At 36.3% G+C, this 23,795-nt stretch overlaps 1 protein-coding gene across 4 annotated transcripts in view; it reads right to left on the bottom strand.

The window, feature by feature from the left end:
* Positions 1-4,673: 4,673 nt before the first annotated feature.
* Positions 4,674-23,795, bottom strand: part of LOC122556644 (CCR4-NOT transcription complex subunit 6) — an 87,394-nt gene continuing 68,272 nt past the window's right edge. For all 4 annotated transcript variants that reach the window (XM_043703610.2, XM_043703611.2, XM_043703612.2 and 1 more), the window contains exons 7-12: positions 20,853-21,010; positions 20,332-20,486; positions 17,141-17,295; positions 13,553-13,786; positions 9,087-9,289; positions 4,674-7,545 (exon numbers count right to left, since the gene is read on the bottom strand). In XM_043703610.2, the coding sequence (XP_043559545.1) occupies positions 7,333-7,545; positions 9,087-9,289; positions 13,553-13,786; positions 17,141-17,295; positions 20,332-20,486; positions 20,853-21,010 (1,118 nt within the window). In that variant the 3' untranslated portion in view covers positions 4,674-7,332. The remainder of the gene's footprint in view (positions 7,546-9,086; positions 9,290-13,552; positions 13,787-17,140; positions 17,296-20,331; positions 20,487-20,852; positions 21,011-23,795) is intronic.

Below are 23,795 nucleotides of genomic sequence, written 5' to 3'. Positions count from 1 at the left end.
ATGTAGAGCAGTAGGGTAGGGGAGTGGGTTACTCCTCTTAGGAAGGTCTGTGTGGGCTTGTTGGGCCGAAGGGCCTGTTTCCACACTGTAGGGATTCTATGACAGATAAACGCAATATTGCTACAAAAATGCATTCACAGGGAGGTCAATTGTTACCTGGAATATGTAAGTCTATGACAGAGGAACAAAGGAGTGAGTACACTACATTTGCCGTGAACGTTGTTACAGGTTATCAAGGCATACAACCTTGGGAATACATTTGAAAAGTAAATTTGTACTGAATTTAGGCTAGACCTCATTTAATCCTAATTGTGCAGAGTTCTGGTCACCCTATTGTAAAGTTCAAAAGAGGAGAAAGTACAGAGAAGGGTGATGCCAATTATGCATGTGCTTACAAATCAGAAGGATGGAGTGTACTCACAAAGAAAGGCAGATGGGAAACCTCTACACGAAGTATTTGAAACTATGGAAGATTTTGATAAGAGTTGATACAAAAAATTTCCTCGGGGTTGGGGGGGGAGAGAAGCATAAATATAGGCCATCAATACACAATAGTCACTAAGAAATTCAATAGATTTATGTTTAAAATGATTTACAGAAGACTGGTGAGAATATGAATCTTGCTGCTATTATGGAATACTTAAAGCAAATATTTTGAAGAAGCTGGACAAGCACACAAGGGAGAATGAAATATAATAATTGCAGATTTAGATCAAGAGGCTCAAACGAAACATGGTCTTTTAGGGCTGAAAGACCATTTATGCTTGCGTGTCCAAGTAAAATCTGCTCTGAAAATTATCCGGTCTCCAAATCAAGCTTACAGTTGATCTTGCCTCCATACGTAATATCATGGGAAACAGCTTTATTAAAATCAGTTTGTCTGTAATGCAAAAGGTACTATATATCATGAGTAAAAAGGCTGAATACTGCAGACACAGGGAATCTGAAAAAGTGCTGGAAATATACAGAGTGCCTGGCAGCATCTGTAGAGAGTTAACATTTTGCATTGAGGACCTTCAAAACTTCTTGTGGTGTCAGCAATGCTCACAAAGCATGAAGAATTTGCAGATTTTTATCCCAGACATAGATTTAAGCAGCTGTCTTTACTGCTTTATGACCTTACGCATCTAAATTCTTGACTCCTGCACATTCATATCATTAAAATTCTCAAACTTCTAGCTCTAAAGTCCTTTTCTAATTTTGATTCAAATTGATGGGTGGGTGTTTGTTTCTGTATGCTAACCCTCTCCTTCAAATCCTTTCTTAAAACAAAGTGCTGTTTCTCAAGCCAACTGCTCTTTCAAATCAGGATGTTTCACACTACCTTTTTACCTCTCAAGGTTCTTGAATTTGTTACCTCCCAGTTTTGTGTCTGTTTGAAATGCTCATAATCTGACATGTACTTTTAAGTAGTTGACTATGCCTTCTCATCTAATTCCAGGTGACAGATTAAATCTTCTCTTCCCTGCATGATCACCGCTGGACTCCCCCCACCCCACTAACCAAGGACCTACTCTCAGCTCCCTCTTCCTCCCAATGTTTATGGTGCTCCACTGACATTATTTTTGAGCAAAGAGTTATGATATTCTTCATTGATATGACATCTATAACATTCTGCCCTATCACTTTTCTCTTGTTGTGGCAGTCAATTCTGTTCAATGAGGCAAATTTGGATCTTCATTAGATTCTACTTCCTGGAAAAGTTGCTGCCAAGGACAAAATTATGCCAAATATATTAATTAGTGTATTATTCAACCTAGAACTTATCCATTACCAAAAAAAATTCCTACTTACATCACCGCATTATTTGCCTCTGCTCCTACTGCAGCACCACTGCTGTTTAAGTACATTTTTCACTTGCACTCAACTGATCATACTTTCCTACAGTTCAACATTCATTCTTTCATGAAGCTTCGCTAAATTCTTTCTTCAGCCTCAATGTCATGTCACCAATTTCAGTCCCCTAATACATTAAATCTTTGCCCTGGTCTATAAATATCACCCAACTTATCTCATAGTTTCTTGTGAAAATGATTGCACTACAATTACTGTGGGAAAGAGCAATGTTTCTCTGTTCTGCGCTATTTCAAATAACATTGTTTCACATTAATGAATGGCAATAGGGAGCACAAATTCCTTTAAAAGTTGCAGTATCTATTATAATGTAATTTGCTTGCAAGCAATGATAATCACCTGATTTGAGTGTTCTATAAAAAGACAGGGAATAAAATAATGGGATGGTGCAGGACAGAGGAAATACACACTTGGTTCCACAGAAGACAGCACTCTTCACAAAAAAAATCTTTATTTTAAAATAACATTGTAAGATTTGTTTCAACAGATTATTTTTGAGAATGTCATTTATCTCATGAAGTACTATCCATTGTTAGACAGTATGCTGAGGGGTTTGGCATATAGTGATTTACTTCCTTGCCTAAATAAGCAAGGAAAAAAAATGTTGATTGTTCCGTCGCTGTAAAATGCACAGACATGCATATTTTATACCACTAGTTCACTTGACAAGTACTCTAAACTGAAATAAAAAATCCAGCATTAGGCTTATTCCATGTGTTTCATATTTAGCAATTTACAGTATTTTAGTACAAGTTATTTCAGCTCTATAGCACCAGTAAGGTATAGTATTTCAATTATACATAGATTCTTTTAGACTTTTCGCACTCTGAAAAACTGAACTCCAATTTTAACTGATTCCTAGAAGAACACAATTGCTTAAAATTATTTCACTTAAGGCAGTGACATCAGAGGTTTGCCAAGTGAGGTATTAATGTCTCAATTACATTGGGGATGCTCTTCGGAAATCTTCCTCTCAAAGCTGTGGTACATTTCATTTTTAAACATGTCAAGATTCATTTTCTTCTTTAATCTTTCCAACTTATCTCCTAATCTCTCTCACTGCATTAGCCTTCACTTCTAATGTCTCCATAAAGTATCTGGGAATGTCTTTACAGATTCTACAGAAACTCCGTTTTTGGATGCAGATATAACATCCAACATGGAAACAGACCCTTTGGTCCAACTCGTCTGTGCCAACCAAACAAGTTTTGGACTAGTTCCCAAAACTAAACTAGTTCCATCTGCCTGTATTTTGCCCTTATTCCTCAAAACCTTTCCTATTCATGTTCTTATCTATGTATCTTTTAAATATTGTAAATGTACCTGCATCCACCATTTCCTCTTGCAGTTCATTCCACACAAACTGCTGTATAAATAAAGTTGCCCCCATGTCCTTTTTAAATCTTTCTCCATTCACCTTAAAAATATGCCCCCTAGTTTTGAAATCCTCCACATTAGATAAGGTGAACAGCAAAAGTCTTTTTCCTATGCCCCTATAATTTTATAAACCACTCCTCAACCTCCTGCAGTCCAGTGAAAAAAATCTCAGCCTTTTGTTTTTTTAAGCTCAAACCTTTGATTCCCAGCAACATTTTGGTAAATCTTTACTGAATGCTCTCCAATTTCACAATACCCTTCCTATAACAGTGACCAGAACTGCATTCAGTACTCCAGAAAAAGCCTTACCAATATCCTGTACAACCTCAACATAATGTCCCAACTCCTATACTCAAATGTCTGAGAAATGAAGGCAAGGGTACTAAATGCTTTCTTAACCACCCTGTCTACTTGTGATACAAATTTCAAAGAAATATGTACCTGAACATATTACCCAGAGATAGACCAATCATTAATTGCATAAGTCAATATCATTTAGTAAAGACTCAGGCTTGTGCTATTAAATTTCTGATATGAATAAACACAGCAAACAAAGTTTGAAATAGATATACAATTTATTGTCCAAGCTGTGAGTAGGAAAAATACACCTGTGCACAGGAACAAGCAGACCCTGTTTATGGAAAACATCGTGCTATCAACTGCTATTCAAGCCAAAAAGTTCACATAACATTTAAAAAGCCCTCGTTTACCACTTCATCTCAAATCTGACTTTAGAGCTGCCTAGGTAGCTGTAATTTTTAAAAATTACTTAGTGCAGATGTAATTGCTGGTTTGATCAGTGCACCCATGAAAAATGGTAAACAAGAGTTGCTGCAGTGCATTATAGAGTGAAATCTGTAGAAATAGGTTTAGCACAGAACTAAAGATGTCCTTCTATCCTGAGTAGTGATCATCACTAAAGAAAATGGGGAGAAGGTTCAGATTTATGTAGCCTACAAGTTACCATCAGGACTCACTGGAATACACTTGTATTTGGACGTGGTAATGAATGTGACTGTACACAAAAAGTAACCTGGTCTGTTACTTTCCTGAATATGTAAATGGGGTGTCTTAACCTTACATAAAATGCACCGATGAATTTTTTTTGCATTCTGTAAATCCAAATTTCTACATTTGTAGGACTATGCAAAAAAACTGCATATAAAAATTCCCACAAATACCCTACCAAAGAGATAAAATTTAATTTCAGTACAGTATTTAAATAAGACGTCACATTTTAAACAGTCACAGAAATTAAGCATACAATAGCATTTGGATTTGGTCTGTGAATTAACAGCCCCTTTGAAATGTGAACTGTATATATCCATTCTAAGTGACCATGAAGCTGAAACAATGAAATCAATACTGATTGGCCATTTGCCTGATTTACTTCAGTTTGGGGTTTCATGATGTACATTAATAAAATGGTAAAGCAAGGAAAACATGAGTAAACACCTTTTATTCACACTTTACAAAAAGCTACTCATTAAATCTACTACAAACAATACTACCAGTAATTAGTTTACTGATTATAAATTGGACATGTTTGCTAATTGTACAAACAAAGACGACTGCAGGTCCCAGACAAGGGTTCATTATAAATCTCTCATGGGTATTTACTATATCTTTAAACTTAGTGAGCTTTCCAAAATTTTTCATTCTATTCTGGTTTTGTCTGCACCACCTTTACTTAAGTGCTTTGTCTTATTAATTAAATGTTTTAAAAGTTAAAATTTGTCACAATCCATTTAACTGCATTCCACATCAACTGTAAACTGGAATGAAGACTGGTCCAATTTTCTTTAGTGTCACGTTGTGTTCTTTTGTCTCTCTGCCTGCAGTCGAAACTATAAAGCTAGATCAAACTATACCTCTGGCTCATTCAATGCATAATATAGTACAAGCTAATTCCAAAGGCTCCCCCTTCTTCCCCCTAGCACCTTAAACGAAAGCACAGCAAAAGCTAACCTACTAAAGCTTGCACACTTGGCTTTAAGAATATGCTACCAATGGCACAATGAACAGAGAGTAGAGATATAGCTCTGGTCCAGCTGAAAAAACACAAAATCATGACTGTTTAAAAAATAATGGATTTGAAACTTTGTCTGGAAGACCTGCATGCAAAATATAGCTCAGTTCTAGTTTACACTGCTTCAGAACATTAAAATACCTACCAAGGAATGCTACTTCTCTACAAGATCAAAGCACACGACAATGGTGGTGGTATGGTCTCACATGATGCAGCTTTCCTTGGTGAAAAGTAGCACTGTGCAAAGGGACAGAAGCAGTGCTAGGGTACAATGGGCTAAAGTTATACTCAGTACCCTACTGTACCCAACCTGATCAACAATGTGGTGTTCATTGCTCCACAAGAAAAAAAATGCCACAGAGCTTATACAAAAGTGTCTTCATAAAATCTCACAAATCTTAACAGTTTTTATTTTTTTAAAAAAATCTCAAAAGAAGATGCTCAGGATTTCTCTGCGTGCACAGGCAGTGCTGGTTCCAAAAAACCCCTCAGAAAATAAAAAAAAGTTGATGAGGCACGTCATGTAAAAAAAAATTAAGTCAGAGGAACTTGGGTAAATTCAAAGATTATAAAGGTTCAAATGCTGATACCAAATCCTGAGGAGTGAAATACTTGAATTTAAATCAACAATGTCCTCAACTGTAAAAGTAGTACACAAGTTACAAACCCAGAACAGTGCAAATATTAGCAGAGAAAACCTGTTGCAACTTCTTTTTTCTTTACAAATGGTTTTTTTAAAGCATGAAACAGATAAAAATTTAGCCTTAGTTTACAATACAATCATTTTTCCAAATCTGTTTTAAATCTTTTTAGTACAAAACGCCTTAAATCAGGTCTTCTATGGTTCATATACAATCATTAAAGGCTAAATTCAAATTCAAATTTATACAAACACTTCTCAAAATTGTGGGAGTGAAGTATGGAAAGAAAGGTCCTCATTGGCTACTACTGGCCTGAAAAGGTAGTGCTAGACAGATTTTGTGTGCAACAATACACAGTTGATTCCTCTTTAGTAAAATAGTTTACTATTTTGTCAAGTAGGCAATTTTACACCTGTATATTATCTTTAAATGAACATGTAAATGAACCACTAGAGTTAAGACCCAAACAGCAATTTTAGCAATGTTTACAAGGACGTTATGGAAACATTTTAGGTTCTTCTCATTTTAACTTTGGTTTGACGCACTCCCAAGTTTCTACTGAGAGAAAAGAAGTGCGCTTGAGGGCTACTGTGCATTGAGGAAAGTTTTGTTTTGAAAAGAGGAGTGGGAAGGGAAAAAAATCCACATTTGCAAACTTAGATATGGGCAAAAGACTTCATGTCTGACCAGGAATAAAAAAAAAAACTTACCACATGGTAATCTTAAGGGATAATTAAACAAATTCAGGGGAGCAAAAATGGAACGAGAAATAAATTTCTCTGTGAACATTTGCCATTCAAGTCTTTAAAGGAACTTACATTCATTCTTGAAAATTCTTTAAGCAATCAAATATTGTTAGATTACAACACTTTCATCCCATCTCCATTCCACAGCACTATGCCCCATGTAGCAATTTATTAGACTTTCCACCATATTACAAAAAGTTCAGAGAAAAGGTGACAATGTAAAATGTTTCATTCACTTAGCTGGATTTCAAAAGTGCACAACTGCATTTTAAAGAGAGCTTGTTCTGTGAACATTCCTACGTAAATAAAACATTGCAGCAAATTGCCTCCCCTTCCCCAATCTAAAAGGAATCAACTGTATAACTTCTATATAGAGACTGGAAATTTTGCTTCATTTTACACCAAAAATGTGGAAGCAAAAAGCAATAGCTTCGTAAAGATACCCATTTTCGGCATTTGTTGACAGTATACAAAGTAGGAAACAGGGCTCAGAATTTCATTATCTGCAAATAGCACCGAACTACTATTGTTTATTACTCAGACAATCTATCCAAGAAACAAATTTTAAAATTGATTAAGAACATAATTTAGACAATAATCCTACTGGCCATACTTCACTCCTCAGTACTTTGATTTTACAATTTTACAAGATTGTTTAAGAGGCTTCCCTCCAAAAACTACACAACTACCTTCTGCCTGGCAGATGGATACCATTTACTGGTGACACAAAGGGCAGTAAAAGCTCCAGTTGTGCAAAAAGTGAGAAATGGTCAGATGGGACATGTGGATGTGGGCAGCCGCTGATGCTGTTTTCAATCAGCCAATTAGGATCCAAAGGTCCAAGGACACCCAGTATGTTAATATGAGGCTTTGAGTAGAAGATGTAGTCAATAATACCCTGCAGTCAAGAAAAATAAAAGTTAACTTTTTTCCTAAAAATATGATATTAAAGTATAGGTTTGTACAAAAGTTTGATACCATGTACAAGCTGAATTATCCGGGTAATATCAAACAGGAAACAATGCTACAAAGCACCATATTGCAGCATTTGACAAAATACTTAAGGTTTAGGGTGATTTAAAAAAAAAAAAAATCGCTGATGCTGAAGTTTCTGTATTTGTGGCCAAATGTGCTCTCTGACCATCCCAAGATAAATTCTAAATAAAATAATCCACCTAAACCATTAAGGAACAACTTTCTTTAGCTAACTCGTGTGGTCCCCCCTGATTCTCTGAACATCCAAATGATGTTAGTTGACCATCCAGATTCCTGATGAAGGGCTTTTGCCTGAAACATTGATTTTCCTGCTCCTCGGATGCTGCCTGACCTGCTGTTCTTTTCCAGCACCACTCTAATCTAGATTCTGGTTTCCAGCATCTGCAGTACCCATTTCTGCCATCCCAATTCAATGATCTGTTCCTGCTTTTCCCCATATCTTTTGATCTCTTTAGCCCAAAGTGCTACATTCAATTCCTTCTTGAAATAAAACCATGTTTTTGCCCAGACTGCCCTCTGTGGTAGCAAATTCCACAGCCTCACCGCTCTCTGGGTGAAGAAATTTCTCCTTAATTGCAGTTCTAATTGTTTTACCCTGTATCCTAAGACTGTGACCTGTGGTTCTGGACTTCCCAACTATCAGAAACATCCTACCTGCATTTAACGTGTCTGGTTTTGTTAGAATTTTATAGGTGGCATGATTGACGTATGAGTCACGGTTGAATCGGTTAGGATTATATGCACTCAGGCTCAGAAAAGTGAGAATGCATATAATGCTAACTGATTCAACCTTGTCTCATACGTCAATCATTCCACCCCAAATTCAGTCTGGCAAACCTTTGCTGCAATCCCTCTAGCAAGAGCATTCCCCACAGATAAGGTGATCAAACCTGCACGCAATATTCCAGGTGTGATCCCACCAAGGCCTTATAAAATTGCAGCATTAAAATTCACATTAACAACAAAAGGATCAGGTATTTAACCTAACAAACTACATTTTTTATAGGAGATTTTTACAAAAATTACAGTCCTCAATTGGCATATAGTCTGAATTATGATTTCCCATTTTTTATTTAAATTAAACTGAGTACTCTAAAGCTGAAGCCTTTAATTAAGGGAAGAAAGGACAATGGCAACGGTCTAAGTCTAAGTCTATGAAACCCAACACAAAAGATCGCTATTACCATTAAACTAAAGGGTGTAGGACAACACAAATTTTCATAAGTGGTGAAAAAAACCATGATTGAATCAAAAGATCTCATTAGAATTTTCACAAACCAAGTATTTTGGACTTTATTGAGACATTCACTCAACTTTAAAAAAGATGCCCAAATGTTAAAATTAACCAAATGTAAAACACATTTAATTTTGGCAGTTGACTATAAAAGTGTAAACATTTCCCTGGTTTAATGGGTAAACATCAACTGATACTGAGGTACTTACTTTGAAGTCAAAGGTATAATTTGTATAAGGCATTAGGCCATTCTCATAGGCACTCTTCAGCTTAAAGCCATGAGTGATCCTTGCACTTGGAGTTCCATTTTTTCCAATATTACTGAATTTCATTAGACAGTCACTATATCTCAGTTCTTTAAAATCCTTGTGGTTTGTATCAACTCCTCCAGTGGCCAAGTATTCTACAACACCTGAAAGTCAGCAAAATAAACATTTTTAGCCTAAAAATAAAACAAAACAAATTCTATTTAAATTACAACTTTGCTATAGAAATTATTCTGAACTGCTTCATTGGAATAAGAATCAGGCCACTTAACAGAGGGTATGTGAACATGAGGTGTCAAAGGAGTAAATAGGTAATCAAACACAGTGAGGGAGGCATTGCACTTGTTTCCAGAGCTAACCATGTACATTAGATGTTGGAGTGTACTAAATGTATTCTGAGCTAGATTTTTATTCTTTAATTGGAATAGGCAGCAAACATATTCAACCAAGAATAATTGTAAAATATTATAAAACAAAATACTGACGTCAACTTCTGGGCATAGCAGCACTAAAGTACAGTAGAACCTCGATTATTTGAACACGATCAAGGTCCCGATGATTGGGTAAACTGTGTTATTCGAATATTCAATTATCCAAACAAAATACTTCCCCACCCATGTCGTTTGGATAATCGAAAGGTGCCTCGTAATTATGCAAAGTGAAAATTTCCCCAAGTACCTGCTGTGGTACAGAATTTTAATAATTGCTATAAGTCCATAAAATAATAAATGGTAGAGGTGACATGATATATAGCCTTTTCTGGATACCCCGGACTCCTAGAAGGCAACCAAACAGCTTGTAATGCCCAAATGATAATGTTTTATTGTTACAGTGCAGGAGGCCACTCAGTCTATATTATCTGTACCAATTCTCTCATGTTCAAATTTCTCTCCTTAGCCCAGCTCTTGAACACACTTGTGCTAGTCATGGTTTTGGACATACTGGTTACAATCAGGTTCCTCAGCAAGAGTCATACTTGGGTTGAGGTGGTAATTAAAATGGCAGAAAACTGACGAGACCTTCAAAACTCAATGTCCATAAATGGTCATTTTCTAGCAAGCATCATTGAAAGAAAAAAAAAATTCAGATAAATATTTAAAGGAAGTGGAATAAAAGGTGGCTCAGGAATCTTATCAGATTTCTCAATAATAAAACATCAAAATGTGATCTGCTTCGACACCAGTTCGTGCCTAATACAGCCCAGGTCAAGGAGGCATTGGCACTGGACTGGTGAATGGCTGTACAGAAGACAGGTTGACATAGGAACAAGAATAGGCCATACAATCCTTCAAACCCACCGTGGGCAGGCATAGCTGAGAAAAGTCCTCAGCTATGATACTGCTAAATGTTGGAGTAGGTTCAATGGACCAAATGATCTATTCCAATTCTACTGCTTGTTGTGTTCACCAGTTTCCATATTCCTTTATGCTTCCAGTTCACAAAAATCTAGTAATTGCCTATGGTACGTCATTTTACGAATGTAAGACTTTTTAGATGAAACCTGACATGCTGAACAGAGCATGTTGCTAAGTTAGTGAAACACACACATCCATGATTGAAGAAAAAGAAATGTAATAAGAAATCAATGATGGCTGAAGACTAGAAACTCAACCGAAGCAATTTTGTCATGGGAGCTATGCAAGTGTTTGAAAACCCAGATAATCTCTCTCCACCTCACTCTAGCTCTAGATGCAACTACACAGAAGCAGTGACATGAACCTGTTTTTTTGCAGCACCAGTGATGTGAACATAGTGTAGCAAGAATTCAGCTACTGAGCAATTGACACAGAATTTGGTAGAATGGAGAAATCACACGAAGTGCCGCAAATTGGAATTTCCCAAACTCATGCCCAGTCCACTCAATAATAAACTGTTAATTGCAGAAATAAACAGTTTTAGGCTAAGTAATGGATGAGTTATAGAATAGTTTGTTTAAATCTGTTACTTACTTGTGTTTATCAAAGTTTTATAAAGCCCAAAAATGTAACACAAGGGACTCCCTGACACTTCATGATATTGCCAATCCTCTAAAATTCCATGCCCCTTGTCCCAGTAATTTTTTTTATCCATAGTCAACAGAGTTCATCAGCAAACAACACCAAACAGAAAATCTCACAATAAAATACGTGACCTGAAACTCACTTCAATTGCTCCCAAAGATTGTTACGAAAGGTGATAAAGCAGTCCTTGTAATGATTTTGATAGATTCTAGAAGAACAGGTTAGCATAACCTAACTCACTGAGCGAGAGAGAGAAATCAGCTAGCTTTGTTGTCTGACATACACTCCTTGTCTGTTAAACATCACACTGAGAAAGTGCAATATAATAACAAAACGTACTGGCATGAGAATGTTTACAAACTCTGACTTCATACACAAGAGTTGATTTAGGTGTTTACGACACAATTACATTCCTGCTCTTTAGTAAAACAATTTATGGCATTTTATATGGTATAATGAATCTGCCCTTGCACAGTAGCTTACTTTATAAAATAATGCATACACTAACTTACTGAGAAATAAAATGGTCATTTATTAGAGGTTTTAAAAACTACCTAACCATAGATCAAGTTTTTCTTTGCTACTCCAATTAAACCACAGACAGCGAGCAGAGAATATATTCTACCTAAGTGATAAAAAGATAGATATTTGAACATTTTTATTTTTGCAAAAGGTTTGATTTGAATAGCTTTTGAACAAAGTTATTTGTGTGCCAGCATTCACTGGTTATCAGTTGTTTATTTCTTATCCAAGTGTTCGAAAGCTACATCTAATAGCAGAATTGTCTAAGTTCCAAGCAATCCCATGTCACGAGAATATTTTGTAGGAAGTAAAAATCTTGTGGAATATAGAAGTGACATTAACAGCAGTGAAGTCATTATCAGGGATGAGAAAAGAGACCCAATGCCTAGAAACATCTGTTCAAGTAATAAATAACTAATTATTGTAATATCTTAAAAAAGGTGGCCACAAGAGTTTCAGAGAAATGAAACCAAGCAATAAAGAACCACATAGCAACTAAACAAACAATATATTATTATCCATTACGTTAGTACTTAATTCAATCCATCAACTTAGTAAAGATACCTTTGCAGAAACAACCAAATCTAACGTATTTTAGATTGTTTTAAAATCAGTAATTGTAAATTAGATCCCCAGATACAATGGCTTACTCTGGAATAATCAAAAATCATTTTTCTCACACAATTCTGAGCATATCATTACAACTAGGAGGTAAATTTACAACGAACTGTTGAAGCTACAGAAAATAAATTAACTTTGAATGATGACAATGCCCAAGAAGAATCGTTCACGCACAATGTGATCACAAGGAATAGGTAAAACTTACAAGATTCTAAATTGAAGCATAGGGTGGAAATTTCTTTCACATAACTTCAATTAACCAAATTTCTAAGTATTGTCATGATCACATACAAGTAGTTCCTCAGAGTGTCCCTGAACTAAACATTTGTGCCAGTTTGCTCATAGCTCCTTTAAATTTGAGTATTTCAATTTAAAAGCAATAGGCAGCACAGGATTTTTTTTAAAAAGTGGATTTTTTTCCCCCAATAATGTAGTTTTTAACATATTCATTATGCTACATATGCTGATGGAAAACGCCAGCCAAAGATTCGAAGAACTAATGAGCAATTAGAACATTTGTGGTATGATTTGTACTAGATATTTATTATTAAAATTTGTGGAACACAATTGCATGATTTTTCCTCATTTTTCCCCCACATACTTTTTAATAGCTCTCAATTTGTCAAATATTTCAAAGTTTAACACAGTAATCAACCTTGTATTCATCTAGAATCCTTAGGCGTAACAAAAGTCCCTAAAGTGCTTCAAGGTGACTGTGGAGGTAGTGAAAGATGCAGTAAAACAAGGAGAAAAACTGTGACCATTGGGAGAAATGCAGTGAAACAAAAGGGTTTAGGAAGAGCTCTGGAGTGTGAGGACTATAATTGGGTTAATAACTGTTACTTATGGTAGAATGCAAGAAAGGTGGAAGGTGCTTTGCAAAATAGCTTGGAAGAATGTGTCACACATATGGATATAGAATTGGAGGAGTCTGGGATGGTAAATGCAGGACATTGAAGAATATGAGTAAATCCATGGAGGAATTTTGAACCAATTAGGTTGGCCTGGAGGTGCCAGAAGGGGCAATGACTTATCAGTCTTTATATAAAAAAAGTTTATACTTTTGTCAAATGACATATTGGAGGGTCACCTTTGTCACAGCTTATCACAATGAATTTCATCAGTTAACAAATTATTTTCATTCATAGTTCACAATATTTCTGACTGAACATGTGTTTTTAACATTCTAGAAAGAAATTACTAGATGTAATTGATGAATTAAAGTACTGGTGCCACCGTATCACAAGGTACATTAGCAATCCTTACCTGAATCTGGCAATGAATTGAGATCTGCACACAGTACAAGAGGAATGACATTAAGGTCTCCTGTGACAGCGCCAGGTCTGAGTGTACGAGATGCCTTTTCAATTATATTCTTCACTTCAGACAGGAACATCATGGTTTGTATCAGTTTCACATCCGAATACTCAGGATCCCAATGCATATGTGCATTCGCAATAAGAATGAGCTGCTTTTCCACACCATGAAATGACTTCCCAGCTAAGGTTGAAAAAATTGTCAAACTGTTAAAATGTTTTTACTATTCTAGTAAAATATTTTCAGCAAACTGATAGTGCCCAAATATGTTCTCAGGTGTGGAAACCCATACTAAATACTATGCTTGTATAGCTCTCACCAACAAAAGCTTATTTCCTCATATCTTTGGGATAAAACTGACAAAAGTGGGTAATGTCCATTTGTTAAGATCTGCCCATGTATACTGCTATTTCACACCAATTTTAGTAATACAGTAATGCCTCAGCCTTAAATTATCCCCAATTGTCCAATCCATACGCTTAAAATTTCTGTCACAGAATGTGGGTACGTACTATCTGCAAAATCACTAATTGTTGCTCATTCCCCAATTTCCCTTGAGAAGACAACTGTGAGCTGCCTTCATCCAGTGCTGCAATTAAGGTGGTGTAGATACAGCCACAGTACACACACTCCTCATTATATGCAGATTCGGTTTGACATAGTTGAGGGGTCAGTCCCAGACATGATTTCCTTCCCTTTTGAGACGCGCCAACGGACTGTGAGCTCTTTCCTGGTAGATAGGGGATTCGATTATGACAAATCTGTGTTATTTGTGTTAACTGCAGGAGTTGTGTGTCCAGGTACCCCCACAGAAAACAAGGATTTGGTGAACTGTTGGATAGGGCAGAGGAACTCCTAGGCTCCAAGTAACTGCACAATCTAAATGACAATTAAATTTCACTGACATATTTTCTATTTTTTTTAAATTTATAAAAAATGTACAGCTTTGAGTCAAAAATACACTTTGAATGCAAAGTCAAAATCTTGCTGAAGTGGTCATCCTGCTTTATCTGTTCTTTACTACACAGTCTTTATTCTCTGTCAGCAACATCATACAAAAGCCACAAAAAGACCTGATCCACTCTCACTAGTATCTTTACATGCAGTTGAGGAAGTACACTAGGACAACACATCTATCCTAGGACAAATCAAACAGACACACACGAGAATTCGAAGATGGCATTCCAACCAGAACTTTACCAATAAACACATTGACTTTGGATCCCATTTACCACCCCCTGAGAAAAAGAACAGGAAATGACATCACCACAGGAAATGACGTAATCAACCCAAGGAAAACCTAAACACAAATAAAAAACGGGCCATACCACCAGTGCTTCACAAGAGGCTCACTGATGATGTTACCTAGTATGGTGACGAAATGTCTGAAAATAAACCTTCCAGCTAAGTTAGCAAATTTACATCTTGCTCTTTAACAATAAAGGTCCATCCAAAAATGTATCAAATTTCTACTTAAAAAGCAACTGCAGCCTTCCCATTAAGGCGAATTGTTTTATACTTGAGGGTGTTCCAGAAAACTTCATCCAGGGAGATGGAATTAATATCATGCAAGACATCAGTGCTCATACCAGGCACACTCAGCTGTAGCATGGTCAGATGCAGGATGATGCTCTCTCCATTTTACCTAATGAGACTCATACAAATAATTAGACATAAAGAGACAGATATTTCCTATGTTGTGGGGTTCAACAGGCTCTTACTTGGCCATCTTCACAACATTCCCATATTAGGTAGATTTTTTTTTCCACAATGTTTTATAATTAAATGGAGATTACAGGATCCAAAAAGTGAAACAAAGAAAAGCAACACCATGCTCCAGATAGAAGTTCTCCTGCCAGCAGTTACAATGGCCAAAATAGAATGCTGTAGATAGCAATAGCTTAGTGAACACCAATTACATTTTCCCTGACTGGGCCTCCCTAGCAAGATTTACATTATTGTCCAAAACTACTTACATATCAGGAGAGATCTTGAATTTTTTCTTGAAAATAATATTCATGGCATCATATCTAACTGAGAATAATGATTTTTTTCCCCCTTGCATTGGCTTCATATTATTAATCTTACACGTATAAAACTATCAGTTTTTCAGTTTATGTCCTCTCCAATATAGCAGTGTCTCAAAACTGCATAGGAGCAATCTCATAATAAAAAAATTGTATTGACAATATTTCTAGAGCCAGAAGAGGCGGAACTGGAGTTGTGTTAATTAAGCCAATGGCCATTTGGCATCATTCAGGCTGACTCTCAGAAGCAAGGTCATTTCTCTGCAATCAGGACAGAGCAAACTTTTGACCCTTCAAAATTTACCTGATTAACCAAATTCGTCATTGTTTATACTACCTTCTTCTTCGTGACTTCATATCTTTCCGTCACATCTTTGAAATTGCCTTTGAAATTTGGATACATTTTCCAAAATGATACAGAGATAACCTTTAGGTCCATTATGACTTTGAAAGAGTTGTACAATTAGGCCCAATCATTTCCTATCACCCCATACTTTTTCCCCTTCAAATATTTATCCAATTCCCTTTTAAAAAATATTATTGAATCCATCATGTTTTCAGGCGGCATGTTCCAGGTCATAATTTTACGCATAATTTCTTTCCTCTTTTCTCTCATCTGTTTTTGCCAGTCACCTTAAATCTATATCCTCTGGTTAACAACATGTTAATCACAAGAAACGGTTTCTCTTTAATAACTGTCAAAACCTTTCATGATTTGAAATGTCACTATCAAATTTCCCTTAACCATCTCTACCCAAGGACAGCTCCAAGTCTTAATATTTCCACATTATTTCCCTCATATTATTCTGGCAAATTTCTCTATCATCTCTAAGGCTCTGACAATCTTCCTGGAGTGGGGAACATATAACTGACCACAATATTCCAGCTGAGAGCTAACAAAAGCTTCAGCACAATTTCCTTGCCTACATTCATAAAAATAAGAATCCAGTATTCCTCTTTAAAAAACAGCCTTCTCATCATGTCCTGCCACTTGCAAAGATGTGTACTTACATCCCACTTCTCTCTGTCCTGTACCTTCTTAAAAATTGAATGACTCCGTTCATTTTGCCTCTTCTCATTCTTCCTGACAAAATGAACCACTTTGATTCGAAAGGATTCACTGCTAAAGGTGCTATATAACTTATTCAGATGGAACAATTACCTCTTCAATACAGTGACCAAGTAAAACCAAGTATATATCTAACATTAATTAATTCAACTGTCAAAATGGGGACATAAAGTCCAGTTGCTATGGACAAAGGGAAACACCAGATATCTTTGACAAAGGAATAAGATGTAAGCCAAGGCATAAGTCTCAATGCAGCAGATAAAAGGCATTGGGAAAGGGAGTCACAGAACTCAATACCTTAAAATTACCAACTACTTAATTCCAATCAGAAATAGAAATCAACTTTAAACTTATGTTGAACAAAATGAACTGCTCTGCAATTTTTACCATTAATTTTTATTAACAAGATGTCATATTCAGATTTTGCTAAAATACACTTACGGAATAGCTCAAAAGAATCCTTCTGCAACTCCAAGAGTACAGCAACTCCGATGTTATCTTTTGTCATAACTCTGTTCAACATTGCTTCTGAACCATCTGAATTTGCCATGGCCAATTGGTTGAATTCAACAGTGTGGTTCTGAATCAGACAAAATCTATAAACAGAAAAATTTTAAAAAGAGCTGGTTAGTGTTTATAACATAAACATGTAACTCTAATAAGTTTATCCAAGAAAGAGTTGTGTTAGAAGTCCTGGATTCAATTGAGTTGAACGAAGTACAGAACAGCAAGGAAGGAGCAAACACTGGATACCTGAAAAAAAAAACCCAGCAAGATGCTAGAAATATCTAGCAGTCAGAATGCCTCTTTAAATGTTAAAAATAGGTTAATGCTGTCTATACCTACCTGAAATTTTTCCTTCACCTGCTAACAGATCTCTCATCCATTTAAGATACCAAAAGTTTATATAGTTTGAATAAAAGTAACTATTCCTCCCTTTATGAAAATTGTCCTATCAATATTCAACCACAAATGCTAAATCATACATATTTAAAAGGTCTGTTTACTGTAAAATGCCAATCTACAGCTGCTGTTAATTTAATATTCTTGCTTTGCAGTCCATGCCAATTTGCATAGAAATATACAGCAGTAAATTATCAGCAACTGCACTACACTTAATGACTCATCCAAATAGCTATAAAGGTCCCAGCTATAAACTTGTCATGGCTGTCATCATACATAATGTAGAATAGGCGATGCGTTTAGATGCAGGCTCACAATCATGCCAGTCTTATGTACCTTATCTTTAAAAGTGCACCACCTTATTACCTGGATGTAAACTGGAATTCATCTGTGGATTCAGTGAGCCAGGGGATTATTTGAACAAAAAAAAACCTTGAAATAATATGCATTAATGTGTCATACACATTCTAGTGTATTTCACATTGCAGCAGAAAACGCTCAACTTTAACAAAGAGTCCGAAAGCTCAATCAAATTTGTACAATGAGATACACATTCGTAAAGAAGGACAAATCACTTGAGAAGCTGAATTAAACATTTTAAAGAGCCAATGAAGCAAATGCGTCACATGGAAATAATTCACATCTTATTTTCCTCAATGTTCATAAAAATGCCATGTCAAACAAAAATATAATATTCTAATGCTGACATGTAGCTGTTGATCATTAAAGTCTACATGTTGTTAAGTGACCTCTAGAGTTGAGCCAAAGATTTTAAATTGGACATTTAGGTTTAGAGATAAATAATGAGACAAACTTCTCAGAATACTTGATGAGAAATTAATTGCTTGCTACTGAATTCTGGGAAAGCTAAAGCCACTGACATCAATCCAGTATAACTTCAGTTTTCCTACCCACTGACTCTATTCCTCACCCTGGAAACAGTTTGACATGCCAGATTGGTTGCAAATTCAAGGGCAAGTATCCAGCCATTTATGACAGAAATTCATTTTAGTGTAATGGTTAATATAAAAAAAAAAGCTAGGAAATTTATTTTCATAAATTGAGAAATTTATATCAGTGAAGACAAATGAATTTTTATCGTTTGTAATCATATTTATTATTACAGGTAACAAAAGTTATTTTAGCAGCATCATAAGTGCACATACAAGTACTGTAAAAGCGAATAATATATCTCAACTCCTTCAGTGTAATAACTAAATTATAAAACTTTTGTCAGTTGGATCACATAGAAACCACAACATATCTGATCTAATTAGCTTACATATATAAGTGGTGTGTCCATGACCAACAGGTATTGAGTGGGGTTTTAAAAAAAAGATTTTCTTCCCACAGCCCCTCAATTTTGGCATCATAATGGCTCAAAAAGATTCCAATTGTGAAGTCATCTCTTGTAAAAATACATCTGATTTTGCAACAAGTAGTTCTCAATTTAAATCACATTGCCCAATCAAGATTGACTATTCAACTACCAGTTTTCACTTTGGGGACAACTAGCTATTTGGATGCAAATGGTTCTAGTTGAATGTTTGTTTGTTTCAAGTTATTTCTCACTCTACTCTATATTTTGCATGTAAAGTCTTTTGTGAAACAACACAACCTGGCCAAGTTTTCGAGCACTTTTTAAAAGTAAATGTTGTAGAATATTAACTCATGTAGCTTTACCAATACAGGTGAAAATGGATGCATCTCAAAATAAACTTTTTAATAACCATTTAGTCAAATGATATGTAACTAACCCAAATCATTAATTGAAAATAGCTTCAAAATTGTTTCACTTACTAGGTATACAACATTCAGTTTCTTCATAAATGTTAAAAACTATTTAAAACAGTTATTAGAGCCTTCACTAAAAAGAAAGGAATTACTTAAAGATCTTCTTGAAAAAAAGGGTGGAGGGCAATCAGCAGAAATTCTTAATGGTGATTAAGAAAAATCTGAAAGTGCGATACATGTCAGGATTGGCACTATACTGTAATGCAGCACTTTGTTTTAAACTTGCACAAAAGGTTGCAGAAATTTAATTTGAATATGGTACAATTACATTTAAAACAGTTGCCATCTTTTTCACAGAATCAGTTGAACTGCATTTAAAAAAATTAGAGCAACCAAGGAGAAATTCCTGGCCCCTTGTAGCCATGGAAAATACACAGTGAAGATTCAAGAGAATACAAGTATGAATTAGAAATTGTAGCTGTGAAAAAGAAGCAAAACAAAAATCCCTCCACTTCCCATTGGTATAGAAAAAAAAGTGAAATGTTATGTTTTCAGATTAGTGAAAAGGTTGTGTATAGAGCTACAACGATAAAAGATTTAAACTGGTTAGTGGACTGTAACAAAAAAGGTTACTGAATGTAATTATAAACCACAAAATTGAAAGAAAACATTAGGAAAAGTCTTTAAACTCAGGCAATCACTACATAAAAAATTCAATGCAAATACGTATATAAAAAGATTGCAATATTATTTAAGAAATAAAATATTTATTAGGAAAGAAAGAAAACATTAAATAGGTTTAGGAATGCAGGAATAGGGTCAAGGGCTACGGTTTGGACAGTATTAAACTAATGGCTCTATGAATTATCTTCACTGACTAATTAATTCCCCTCTCCCATAAAGTGTAACAGTTCTCTAATGGATCACTGAAACTCGGCAGTTCGAGAAAAAGACAACAGGCTACAACACAAATTTTATGCTCATTACAAACCTACTTTTCAGTCTTATAGAATATTGCACAGCCATCTACATGCTTCCGATCAGATTCGGACATTGTCCTGGCTCTGGATTTGGGGCTGAAGAAACCATCATATCCATGTTCTTTAAGTTCAACCAGGAAAAACGCGAAGTACTGTTCAGTTTCAACTTCCTACACCAAAAAGGAAAACCGTAACTGAGCAGGCAAAGGGACGAGAATTGTTGGCAATCTTAGCATTACTGTGACCAGCACAGGATGGGAACCATATATTATAGATACAACCCCACAGTAATATTCTTGGATATAGTACAATTGTGAACATTTATTTCGTCCCGGTACTGGCTGGTTTCAATATATTCAAACATTTGGCACAAATGCAACATGAATAGAAAAATTCAAACAATGAGAATATCGATATATTTTTATTTTAAAAAGCAAACATGGAATCACATTGGCTAGTCAACAGCTTTAAATTAATAAGAAGTATTTGCAAAGAGCTCCTTTAGCAAAAATGATCTGAACTACAGAAAACTTTACCTGAAGACTTATGATATCCGCATTGCAGTTCAAGATTTCTTGCATAATAGATTTTTTCCTATATTCCCAGTTCAGTGCCCATGATGGACAGTACCCATATAGCTGTCGTGTGGCATATTTGTCACATAATACGTTGTAGCACATGACCGAGAACAATGCTGTAAAACAATACTTCGGTTTTTAAAAAAGATTGAAAAAAAAAATCAGGAATGAGTTAGAAACCAATAAATGAATACACAAAATTTAGGCCAATGCTCAAAATGTATGCACACATCTGAGCATTTAGAAGTTAAAGATGCTGCTCATCTGCACTCAGTAATCTGGAACAAAGACCTATTTTCAATATAAGATTAGCTAATCACATTCCAAATGAAAGTACAAGCACTGAAAAGTCATATTTGCATTTCATCACAATAAAAACTGAACTGTAGTTAGAGATATAAAAACTCATTCTATGACCCGCCTCCTGCTGTTTTGATGAGAAAATCTGCAAATATTTTTATCAACTATTCTACATTTGCTTAATCAATTCCAGGTGGATTAGGTTGTTTCACCATATTCACTTCCAGTAAGAACAAAGCAAACAAAAAGGAATAGGAATGGGCCATTTAACCCATTCAGCTCATTCCAGAAGATAGTGTTCACCACAACTCAATCTTCCTGCCCAGTTGCCATACACTTTGATCCCAAGTTCAAAAATCCATTCATCTTTACTTTGAATATACATGACGATTGACCATCCAAAATCCTCAAGTATAGAATGCCAATAATTCTCAATATTACGAGTGCAGAAACTTACCTTAGATTTGCAAAACAATTGTTCCCATTTCCTGAGAATGTCTCTTATTACTAATGAAGATCCAACCAAAATAAATAGCCTTTTAACATCTATCAGAATCTTGTTTTAACGAAATCATTTATCCCATTCTTCATTGTTGTGTCAGGGCCCAAAAAATCACATGACACCAGGTTATAGTCCAACAGATTTATTGGAAAACACAAGCTTTTGGAGTCTTGTTTCTTCTTCAGAGCACAGCACATCAGTTCAAAAGATAAGGCTGAAGCATTCACAGTAATCTTCAGCCAGAAATGCTGAGGGGACAATCTATCTCAGTCTCCTCCAGTTGTCCCCAGTACTGCAGATACCAGTCTTCAGCTGTCAGCTAATTCGATTCACTCCATGTGATATCAAGGAACAATTGGAGGCACTGAAGTGTGCTAAGGTTTTGGGCCCTGACAACATTCCCTTCATAGTACTGAAGACCTGTGTTCCAGAACTGCCAATGTTTTATTTATCAGTCGTACCTTATTCTCTGTTTTGTTCCTGCTTGCCCTGACTTTTTGACTCGCTTCTTTTCTCAGTTGTACCTGTCGGAGATTGATTTATTTCCTCAGTATCTCCCTGGGTCCCATTCCCCCTCCTTACTAGTTTTAAATCCTACCAAGCAGCTCTAGCAAATCTCCCTGCTAATATATTAGTCCCCTTCCAATTCAGGTACAATGCACCCTTCGTGTACAGGTCACCTCTACCCCAGAAGTGATTCTAAAGATCCAAAAATGTGAATTCTTTTCCCATACACCAGCTCTTCAGCCACGCAATCATATGTAATAGCCTCCTATTCCAACCCTCACTAGCTCATAGCACTGGGAGTAATCCAGATATTACTAGCCTCGAGGACCTCCTTTTTAAATTCCTGTCTACCTTTCTATATTCTTCCTCCAATGTGTACAATGACCTCCTGCTGGTCCCTCTCCCCTCTGAGAACATTCTGTACCCTCTCTGAGACATCCTTGATCCTGGCACCGGGGAGGCAACACACCATTCTGATTTTTCGCTGCTGGCTGCAGAAACGTCGGTGACCCTGACTAGACAGTCCCCTAACACAATCAATCGCTTGGAACTTGCTGTACCCCTCATTACATTAGAGCCAGTCTTGATACCAGAAACTTGGCTGTTCATGCTACATTCCGCTGAAAGTCCATCACCCCTTACGTTTTCCAAAACAGCATACCTGTTTGAGTATAGAGTTGGGAGGTCACGTTGCGGCTGTAAAGGACGTTGGTTAGGCCACTTTTGGAATATTGCATGCAATTCTGGTCTCCTTCCTATCGGAAGGATTTTGTGAAACTTGAAAGGGTTCAGAAAAGATTTACAAGGATGTTGCCACAGTTGGAAGATTTGAGCTATAGGGAGAGGCTGAATAGGCAGGGGCTTTTTTCCCTGGAGCGTCGAAGGCTGAGGGGTGACCTCATAGTGGTTTATAAAATCATGAGGGGCATAGGTAGGATAAATAGACAAAGTCTTTTCCTTGGGGTGGGTGAGTCCAGAACTGGAGGACATAGGTTTAGGATGAGAGAGGAAAGATATAAAAGGGACCTAAAGAGCAACTTTTTTCACGCAGAGGGTAGTGAGGGTATGGAATGGAGCTGTCATGGGTAGTGCGTGTATGGAATGGAGAAAGGTCATGGAGGCTGGTACAATTGCAACTTTGAAAAGGCATCTAGATGAGTATATGAATAGGAAGGGTTTAGAGGGCTATGGGTCAAGTGCTGGTAAATGGGACTAGATTAGGTTGGGATATGGACGAGTTGGACTGAAGGGTCTGTTTCCATGCTGTACATCCCTATGATTCTCTAACTGCTGCTCACCTAGCCAAGATCTTCCAGTACAGTTACAACACTGGCATCTACTCGACAATGTGGAAAATTTCCCATATATCCTGTACCCAAGAAGCACAATAAATCCAACTTGGTCATTCACTGTCCTAGACTACGTTTGGTTAATAAAGAGATGGAAGGGGTCATCAATAATACTAACAAGCAGCACTTGCTCAGCAACATCAGTTTGGGTTCTGCCAGGCCCACTCTGCTCCTGACCTCATGACAACAGTGGTTCAAATCTGGACAAAAAAGCTTGACACCAAGGCCACATTTGAACAAGTG

This window comes from Chiloscyllium plagiosum, unplaced genomic scaffold, assembly GCF_037043375.1.
Source record: "Chiloscyllium plagiosum isolate Xiang-an unplaced genomic scaffold, Cpla_swu_hap1 HiC_scaffold_16, whole genome shotgun sequence".
Taxonomy (NCBI): Eukaryota; Metazoa; Chordata; class Chondrichthyes; order Orectolobiformes; family Hemiscylliidae; genus Chiloscyllium; species Chiloscyllium plagiosum.
Note: the sequence above shows the minus strand (reverse complement) of the source record. Positions and strands in the feature narration are given on the sequence as shown.